We start from the raw sequence: 10883 nt of genomic DNA on the forward strand, positions 1-10883 counted from the left end.
TTATCCTTCACACTTTGTGGTCTTCTTCTAAGGCTGAGCCTTTATGCCCATAATTAGCAAACACTGCCATCTCTTGACTGTTCTAGGACATGTCCCATTATGACAGATTCTAAGAGATGAATGGGACTGTAAATCACCAGAGCTAAACGTTTACCTGAGTAGGAATCTTCTTGTAATGTTCCAAGCAAGAGGCCTTCCTAAAGGTCTCCAATGAGGTCTAGGAAAGCAGCCAAAGACAAGCTTTTCTTCACATTGGTGACAATCTCTTTATCTATATTCATTCTGATCCCAGTTCTAGCCTTTGGGGTCAAGCAGAAAAAGCAGACTCCCTTTTCCTCAGGATAGCCCTTCAGATTCTTGATGGCAGCTAGCACGCCTAAATCTAGGCTCCTCTTCATCTTTTTAGGACAGAGTTTCCATATGTTCCAGAATATCTGGGGAGGATTGTTAGGTTTTTGGAAAATTCCAGGGGGAACTTCCTAATTAGTCAACAAGCATTTATTAGGCACAGGTACTGTGTTAGATTAGAGATATGGGAAAAAAAAACATAGTTCTGACTCTTAAGAAGCTCACAATCTAATGAAGAAAAAAACAGATAACAGATATCTACTAAGGGGGGTGTGGGCAGGATAAATTGGAGATAATCTCAAAAGGAAGGCCCTAAGAAACAATAAGAAGGGAAAGTTCAACTACCCTGGGAGATGGCACATCCTCAGAATATCCTAGGTTTTAAATTGTAAGGGAACATATAGATTATTTTATAAAATAATAATAATAGCTAACATTTATATAGTGTCTTAAATTTGCAAAGTATTTTACAAATATTATCTCATTTGATCTTCAGTCAGTAGGTGCTGTTATCATTCTCATTTTTACCAATGCGGAAACTGAGGTAGACAGCTAATAATGACAGCATTTCTATAGTGCTTCAGATTTGCAAAGCACTTTACAAATATTATCTTATTTGATCCTTATATTAATCTCAGGGGTAGGTGTAATTGTTGTTCCTGTTTTACAAACAAGAAAGCAGAGAATGTGATTAAGTGACTTGCTTAGAGTCATGTAGCTAATAAGTGTCTGAAGCTATATTTGAACATAGGACTTTCCCAGTTTAGGTCAAGTGCTCTATCTTTGGACCACTTACCTGTCTAGTCCTATCACATTATTATAGAGATGGTATGTTCTTATCTTTCTGTTAGTTACTTGTTATTAAGAGATCTAGTCTCCAGAAAGGGGATAGATGAAATAATTAATTGGATACTCTAAATTAATAAAATTCATTTAGAATAACCATCAGGGAAAGAGGATCAATTGAATTTGACCTGGATTGAATTTAAGGAGTCAACTAAATAGGAACTGTACAAGTAAGTGGGACTGGAGAAACACCAAGGTTGGATACTTCTCTATGGAAGTCATCATTGAAACCAAAGGCATGGATATAGGTAGGCTTTGGTCTGATCACCAGTAGGTCTGAGATTCTGAAAGTCCTGGTGAGCAGGAAAAACTATGCCCATTTAAGGTCTAATTCATAATTCTTAGATCACTTTTCTTCCCATAGTCCAACTTCGCCACAGATAGCTCTCTGCTGCCTCTTACTGGCTAAGGTCATTGCCAAGGGCTCTCTTGTCAGTTTTCTGAGTTTTAATAGACAAAACCAAAACTAAACAACACACAAAATAGACCAAATAGGATTCCTCCTTTGTTCTTTTTTCTTCATAATAATCTAAAGCATCCATCATAGAATATGACATACACGACAATTAAAGAGTGCCACATTCATTAGAGATTTTTAAAAATGGTAACATTTAATTGCATTAGGAATCTGGGACCATCTAGTTTGAAAGCTAAAGGTTTGAAAAGAGATGCTGCAGAGGAAAAATGATTTTTTTTCTCTAGAAACATGGGCTTTTAATGTCACATATTCTGAATTGTATGATCTCCTTGTGTAGTAATCAGTAATGACTGTGTTAATGAATGAATATTTTCCATTTTAGTTGCCTAATTGTTTGAGTGGCTTAATTAGACGAGTTTCAAAATTTTGTGCTTTTTTTTCTCATTCATTTCATTAATTCAATAAGCATTTCCTGGGTGCCTCTTATGTAGAGGAGATACAAAGATGAATCTCTAATGCTTTCAGATTTTCAAAGCCTTTTTTCACTCAATAGCTGAGAGATAAATTGTGCAGAGATGAGCACTCTCATTTTTTTTTTTTTTTTTTTTTTTTTTACAGATGAGGAACCTGAGGTTGAATGAGGAAGGACTCCTTGACCAGAAATATAAGAATCTGTCTGCTCTCTCAAAGCTGGGGAGGCAGATTCTTGTTCCATTTGGGAGGAAGAGATAGTCTGGATTCTATTAGGCTTCTGTATATTTATTTCTCTGGCTAAGGAAATACTGGGGAATGTAAATAGTGGGACAGGACTTGGCTAACTGTAGAAAAGGAAAAGAGGATGAGAAAGAATGGAGAAAGAGCCTAGCCAAGCCCTGTTGCATCTGGGTGATCTGGATCTCTTGCAAAAAGGAGGAAATAATGTTGAGCAGGCTGACTTTAGAAAAACTTGGTTGAGTGAGGTGAGCAGAACCAGGTGAATATTGCGTATAACAACAGGAAGATTATATGATGATCAAACATGATAGACTTCTTAGCAATGCAGTGATCCAAGACAATTCCAGTAGATTTGGAATGGAAATGCTATCTGCATTCAGAGGGAAAATTATGAAGACCGAATGCAAATCAAAGCTTACTATTTTCCTCTTTTTTATGTGCGTTTCCTTTTTCTTTTTCTGGGTTTTTTTCCCTTTTATTCTGATTTTTCTTTTATAATAGGACAAACATGGAAATATGTTTAAAACGATTATATATGTATAATTTATATCAGATTGCTTGCTGTCTTGAGGAGGGGGGAGGTAAGGAAAGGAGGGAAAAATATTTAGAACTCAAAATTTTACAAAAAAATGAATGTCCATTGGGCTATCAAAGTGCATACCCTTTGATCCAGCATTGTTTCTATTGGGCTTATAGATCATAAAGATAAAAGATAAAGATAATAATGAGATCATAAAGGAGGGAAAGGGACCCACAAGTGCAAAAATATTTGTGGCAGCCCTTTTCATAGTGGCAAGAAACTGGAAACTGAGTGGATGCCCATCAGTTGGAGAACTAGAGCTGTGGCCAAAAATAGCATATTCAGCAAAATTATCTATAATTTTGAATGAAAAAATGACACTCAATGAACTTGTAGATCTCTAGGACTTTCTATCAACTAAATCTGAACTTAACAGAAAATTCAACATATAAGAGCGAAGATCAATTTTTAGCAACTCAACATGGACAAACTGTTTAAACATGGGAAAAAATGAATGTTAAAAACTATCTTTATGTGAAATTGGAAAATAAAATACTTTTTAGTAAAAAAGAAATAAATAACATGCAATGGAGGGGAGGTCTGAACCAACCATTTGAATTCTGGTATTGACATATGTGCCCCTTTCAAATCTAGCTTAAGGGTTCCTCAAAACCTAGAGTAAAATTAAATGATTTTTGTGAATTGTATTCTTTTCAAGGTATTCAGTCTTGGACTCTTAATATCCTTTGGGCAGTAAGTCATTGTTGAGGACATTGGGGTAAGGAAGGGAATATTAGTCACATTGATAGAGCCTTTCGTTTTGCTGCTCCGTACAATGGGAATGATTACATTTTCCTTTTCTCTAATCCAAGTTAACCCACATTTATAAAAAACTCACTACATTCAAAAGTCCATGCTAGTTGTTCAGAACATAAAGACAAAAAAACAAAACTGACATTCCATTGGGAAGATGCAACATGCATAAAGATAAGTCAATAAGAGGTAATTTGAGGGGAGACTTGAGTATTAATCATTGGAGAAGTCAAGGAGAACTTCACAGAGGAAGTGCTATCTGAATTGGGCCATGAAGGAAGATAAGGATGCTTGAGAGGCAGAGAAGAGGAGAGGTTGTATCCCAAGCATGGGGCATTACTGGGTAACATATATGTATATGTATACATACAGGATTCATTATCTTTTCCTTCAAATCCTCTTGTACCTTCCCTAGTACTGTGGAGGACACTGCCATATTCCCAGTCACTCAGGCTGACAACCTGAGAGTCAAATTGCATTCCTCTCTATCTCTCACTTCCCAAATCCATGCTGTTGTCAAGGTCAGTCCATTTCATCTCTGTAACAACTATCCCATGTATCTCCTTCTCTCCTCTGACACTTGCTCCTTCTGAGGTGCAGACTTTTGTAGCTGCATACCTATTGTAATAGCTGCTGATAGATTTGCTCACCTCAGGTTTCTTCCCACTTCAATTCATCCTCCCTTCCTAAAATGCAGTACTAATCATATTCCCCTCCCCTCCCCAATCAATAAACTCCAATGGCTTTCTATTGCTTCCAAGACCAGATACAAAAATTCTTCTTCTTCTTCTTTTTTTAAACTCCCAAAGACCTTGTTAAGGGCTCTAATACTGTTTTACCAACTGCTGCTGGACATCTCCTTCTAGATATCCTGTAGATATCTTAAACTCATTATTTTCAAAATGCAATTCATATCTTTCTCCCTAATTCCCCCCCAAACTTTCTCACTCTAGATTAGAGTATCCTTCTTTTATCTTTCCAGTCTTCTTAGATTTTACTACCTGATGAATTGTCTTTGATAGAGTGATATTACCTGGAACACTCTCTTTTCTCTGCTTTGACTACTAAGTTTCCTGACTTTTATCAGGTCCCAACTAAAATCCCATCTTTTCCAAACCCTTTTAATCACAGTGTTTTCCCTCTTTTAATTTTTGTCATTGTTGAGTAGTTTCATTTGTGTCATACTTTTTGTAACCCCATTTGGGGTTTTCTTGGCAAAGATATTGTAGTGCTTTGTCATTTTCTTCTTCAGTTCATTTTATGGATGAAGAGGCAAACAGAGTTAAGTGATTTGTCCTGGCTCACACACCTAATAAGTGTCTGGGGACAGATTTGAACTCAGGAAGATGAGTCTTAGTGATTTTAAGCCCAGTGCCCTATTCATTGTGCTACTAGCTGTCCCCTTTTAATCATTTCCTGTTATATAGCTTGTTTTCTGTTTGCATGTTGTCTCCCTCATGAGATTGTAAACCCCTCGAGGGCAGGTACTGTCTTTTGCCTCTTTGTTTATCCCTATGCTTCATACAGTTCCTGATACATAAAAGGTGCTTAATAAATGCTTATTGATTGATTGAAATGTGCAGAGGCAGGACATAGAATATTGGATTTTGGAGACAGAGTTATCTAGTTTAATTAGAACCCAGAGGGCATGAAGGAGAATTATGTGAAAGAAGAATAGAAAAGTAGGTTGAAACTAAATTCTGGAGGACCTTAAATAGCAGGCTGAAATTTATGATAGAAGCTACAAAAGGATTTCAAGCATGGAAAAACTTAGGTCTGTTCAGTCCAGAAGATTATTTTGGCAGCTTGCAGAGGGGGTTCAAGAGAGGACATACTGGGAAAAGGCATTCCAATTAGGAGACTATTTCAGTAGGCTGGGTAAGGAAAGCCCAGACTATGGTGGTGTCCAAGGGAGTGAAAAGAATGGGTCTGATTGTTCTTTTACCAGACCTGAATGAAGGAAATGGACCAAAGGGACTGTCAGGTTCCTGAGCACAGTCAGAATAGAAGGCAACTAACAAGTCAACAAGCATTTCCCAAGTGCCTACTATGTGCCAAACTCTGTATGAAGTTCAGTGATGCAAGATGTGACAGATGTTGTGAAGACAGAAGTGATAAGCATTGGCAAGTGATTAATACAGGAGAATGGGTATTGACTGAAACAGAGGGAAGAGACAAGGATGGCTCCAAAGTGAGAAAGTTTGGGGAGGGGTGGAGTTAGAGAGAAAGAGAATGAGTTCAGTTTTTGGAAACAGTAAGTTTAAGATGCCAACAGGATATCTAGAAGGAGATGTCTAGCAACAGTTGATTATATTGGATTAGAATTCAAGGGAGGAATTAGGTGCTGATAAAAAGATGTGGAGTCATCTGTTCAAAAGTGATCATTAAATCTGTTTGATGAGCTCATCCTCAGAGAGGATTTAGAAATATAACAAAAGGTGGGTCAGGACTGAACGTTGGGAGACCAGACAAACATCCCTGACTGTACTGAGAGAGAATGTGAGAAAGTGGGGTCTATAGACTAACTGACATATTTCCCATGAGTCTTCCATATTTTGTACAGTCACTTCTAGAATTTGTAAAATTGGGTGACTCCTCTATTTTGAGGTTTCTCTGGAGTTGTCTTTTGTTTACTTCCAACTCTCTTAATCTTTTTTTTTTAATTTCCTGCCACTTTCTAGAGCAGATTCAGATTCTCTTCTACTCCTAGAACTAAAAGATACTTTATACTACAGGATGTTAGAGCTGGAATTGACCTCAGAATTAGAATTGACTCAAAATTGGAGGTCCGCTCTGACATTCTCCCTTCTAAGGGACCTTTTAGCTTGGTTATTTTGCTTTTTAGACATTTAGACATTTAATCCAGTCCCCTCATTTTATATATGAAAAAAACTGAGACCCAGATAGGGAAATGAGATTTCCTCAAGGCCATATAGCTAAAAGCATGTCAGAACCAGGCCTGGGACATAGGGGTTTTATCTTCTGCCATCCCATCTCCATAGTTGGGAAGTTTGAATTTATCATCAGGCCGATGTGACTGACAATGCAAGACTGTTTAGTTTAACAATCAAACAGTAAAAAAGAATTTCCCCAAATTAACCTCAAGATTTTCTTTTATTTAAGTAAAAACTCAAAATATAAAAAATACAGTACGTTCAGTGCAGCAATTTGTCCAATTTACAGTTAATAGCTCCAGAAAACAATTACTTTACTAAAAGGGATAGGGAAAGAAAGATTTTATGAAACTTTATCCAACTAATATAACCTGAATTAATATTAAGTTAACTTGACTAGCGTATAGTTAATTATGAACCAATATTTTGCGCTATATATATTTACCTGTCAGTATTATTAGTAAAATACTTCTATGTAGAAAAAGCCCCAGTTAATAAAGGGTTAAGGAAATAGAATTATCTACATTTTGTCACAGAGTAAAGGCACCCCAAACAGGCTTAAGACATTGCTGCATGGATTTGAAAGGAGACTACCAGGATTATCAGTGTATTTTTTTTCAGCTATATGGATGGTGAACTTTTGGATGTATACATATTTGCCAAAGAATGTTTGATTTTGGATTACTACAGGTGGCTCCTGATGGGACATGAGTCAGATCTGGGAAAGTTTTTATTTGTTCCTTTACTAGATCTACATGGGAGGAAAGGCCCAGTGGGGCTGGCATGAACCTGAACACTAAATTTGGATACCAGTCAGAAGAGGATGCAATTGATACCTCACATCCATTTGTCCCTGAGATAAAGAGGGATAGAGGGCCTTTTTAGGCCCATGTTCATTCTGTAAGAGAAAACAAATAGTGGTGGGAAGGATGAAAGGTTCAGATCAAGGTTAAGGCAGAAAAATTGGGGCTTTTGGGTCTTGGGGTGAAGGAAGTCTACTATTGTTAGGTAGTGTTCTAAGGGAAAGGACATATGATAATAGCTCCCATTTAGATAACATTTTTAGATTCAATCTTTGAAGTTCTTTTCTTGTGCTTCACTCTACTGTGCAGGTGACCCAGAATTCATAAAAGTTTTCTTAGTGGAATACCTGCTTAAAATTAAGCAGGAAATATGGACCATGTGACTGTGTACCTGTCATTCAAGAACCAGACTAGCTAAGTTCAAAGAAGTGTTTTACCGGGTTGGGAACAGGTTAATGAACTTTTCAGCTATAGCAATTCTCAAAGATTGTGCACTAAATAGTAGGTGGTTGCAACCTGCATTGGTGGGGCAAGTACCAATGAGAACAAAATCACAGATTTTTTAAATGTTGAAGGTTGCATATTAGGAGAGAGACAAAAAGTGATCCTGGATCTTATTTTGTGGTGAGTCATTTCTAATCTTCATCATCTCATATGTGAGGAAAAATGCATCTATATTCCAAAGCTTGGAAGATTAGTTCAGCGAACCCTTCAATCAGATGAATTTAGTTGGGAGCATAATGTTGGGAGCAGTGCCTGACTTTGTCATGGGAATGGGAAGTCTAGTCAACTCCAAGTTGAGTATGTCAACAGCATGAAATGGCAGTCCCATCAGCTAGTGTGATCCAATGTTGCATTATATGAGAATAATATGACATTAATAGAAGAAGAATATTCAGAATGGAGGCAACTCTTCCACTGTCCTCTGTTTAAGAACACAACCAGAATTTTGTGTCTAATTAGAACACATCCATGGGAGAGAGATCAGGTTGGTGAGGTACTTAGGGACCATGTCTCAAAGGAATTGGGTGAAGGTACTGAGAAGTGGCCAGTCTTCAGGAAAAAAAAACAAAAACTTAAAACTATTCCTTACGGATAACACAAGCTAGTTGTTTACAAGTTTTTCAAGAGCTGCCATGCTAAAGGATAAGAATTAGTATTCTTGGACTCAGAGGGCAGAATTAGGAGATAGAATTATAATTAGATGGAAGTTGCAAGGTCAGATTTTACCTCTGTATAAAAAACAAACAAACAACTTCCTAACACTTGGAAGTGTCCAAAAGTGAAATGGATTGCTTTGGGAGGTAGCTAGTTTTCCTTCCCTTGGGGGCCTTTGAGCAAAGGCCATTCGACCACTTTTCTGGGGTATTGTAGCAGGAATGAGGTTGGAATATATGGTCTCTGAGATCTCTTCCAACTCTCATATTGTGTGTGTGTGTGTGTGTGTGAAGTCTTTCTAGGCCTTTATTGAAAGGAGATAATAGCCCAGCTAGTTCTGAATAGATCACATTCAGAGACCTCAGGTTGCCAAGTTCACATTTCTGTGAGCATGGAGCCCGATCCAGACTGATCAAGAATATGCTGTTCATTAAGGAAGCACCTGAGAATTCTAACCACTTTAGCCTCCAAAGCCTGAAGATGGTCACTGTGACTTAGCAGATTTAAGGAACTGGGTGCGGTGGAGGTGGGGAAAAAGTCCTTATATTGTGGGTTCAGAGGGAGCGAGGGTGATCTGTGGAGACTGACTAGCAGGGTTTTGTGCTCATTAGAAGCAGAGTGAATGCAGCTGGCTCGGCTTCCCGTAGACATCTTCTCTCCCAAAGCCCTGTGTGGTACTGAGCTGTCAGCTTGTGCTTAGCTGGTGTGACAAATCACATAGAAGGGGGTAATTTGCTCTCTCACATGGTTTCTGCCATCAGGTAGATGGTAGTGCCTTCATTGTCAGAATGGCCATGTTTTTCACATAATCCCAGGTTATAGAACGGGAAGAGACCTTAGAGATTGTCTCGGTCTGATCAGCCACAGTTGGACACCATGTACCTTGACCCCAACATAGCGATGTCATTTTGGTTCTCTTTGAGCACCGAAGGACAACGTGCAGTCCATCTACTTCATTGTACAAAACAGGAAATGGAGGCCCAAAGAAGTGATTTTTTTCACATTTATAAGTAATGAATAGCAGAGGCAAAATTTGAACTTGGGTCCAAATCCAGAATTTTTTCTCACTACATCCCACTGCCTTTCCAGAAGGTGTAGCTAAATGTGGGACTAGATATATGATTACACACAGTTGTTTTTCTCTATCTTCCAAATTCAAGTGAATTCAACAAGCCATTATTGAGTATCTTTTGTGTGCAAGAAATTAAAAAGTGGCTATCCACTTTTAATCCATCCTTACAGTTTCTTTCAGATGACATTGGGGATTTGGATCTTTTCCTGCAAAGGGGTTAGTTTCTAGGATCCAAGTCAGTGGGTGACTTTAATATACTAACTCCTGGTTAGGTTCAGTGCCATAAAGCTCAGCTAACATTTTGAACCTGGGCCCCCAGTCATTCAAGAAGTCATAGTCAACATCTGAATCTGAGGAATCTGTGACGAGGCTGCTGAGTGACTCAGCAATGGACTCGGCTCCTTCATAGCCATAGATGTGGAGTGTGTCGTAGGGGGGCCCACCACCATCATGATCCGCCTCTTCCTTCTTCACCTCGATCATAACGGCCATCTCCCCAGTTACAGCCTGGGGCTGAGCAGGTCTGGGAGGTTTCTGGATCTGAGCATAGAGGGAAGGCCGTGCATCTAGGGCAGGCCTGGGTGGCTTCCCTCCCGGAGGCTTCCCACTGCCCTTGCAGGCTGAGTTGAGCACAGATACATCATAGCTGTTGGTATCCATCTCCCCACCACCTTCCTCATCATAGGTGACCAGCTGCTCATGAATTTCTGCTACGTTCTTGCCTTGGGCTCTGTCCTGTTTCCTCAACCGCCGGCGGAGGACAATTAGTATCGTGATCACTGTAAGTAAAACATATTTATGTCAGCTCTTTCTGACTACTCAATCAATCAATCAATATTTACAAAGTGCCTACTATGCTAATCATTGTGCTAAACACTTGGGATATAAAAGAGACAAAAAAGTTTCTTCCCTCAAGAGCTTCCAGTCTAATGATAATATACATTCATAACTACATCAGTCAATTGTGTCAAAAATCATACAGTGTTAGAACTGGAAAGGTCTTTAGATTGTGGGAACAAAGAACGTTTCAATTTTCTATGAGTTCTGTTTTGAATCCTCCTATTTCTAATATCCTGGGTTCTGTGTTTTAAGATTCTTGCTAACTATAATAATAATAATAATAGCTAGGATTTATGTAGTGCTTCAAGGTTTACAAAGTTATATAACTGGAGACAATCTAGGTCAATCTCCTCATTTTATAGATGAGGAAACAAGATATTAGATTTAAGAGGACTGGGAAGGGCTTTCTGTAGCAGGTGGGATTTTAGCTGGGACTTGAAGGAATCTAGGAGGCAGA

At 38.4% G+C, this 10883-nt stretch overlaps 1 protein-coding gene across 3 annotated transcripts in view; it reads right to left on the reverse strand.

Annotated features, from left to right (window-relative positions):
* Positions 1 to 8322: 8322 nt before the first annotated feature.
* CDH5 (cadherin 5) overlaps positions 8323 to 10883 on the reverse strand; it is a 46029-nt gene continuing 43468 nt past the window's right edge. For all 3 annotated transcript variants that reach the window (XM_031950332.1, XM_031950333.1, XM_031950334.1), the window contains exon 12: positions 8323 to 10365. In XM_031950332.1, the coding sequence (XP_031806192.1) occupies positions 9836 to 10365 (530 nt within the window). In that variant the 3' untranslated portion in view covers positions 8323 to 9835. The remainder of the gene's footprint in view (positions 10366 to 10883) is intronic.

The sequence above is a fragment of the Sarcophilus harrisii genome, chromosome 2 (assembly GCF_902635505.1).
Source record: "Sarcophilus harrisii chromosome 2, mSarHar1.11, whole genome shotgun sequence".
In the NCBI taxonomy this organism is placed as follows: Eukaryota; Metazoa; Chordata; class Mammalia; order Dasyuromorphia; family Dasyuridae; genus Sarcophilus; species Sarcophilus harrisii.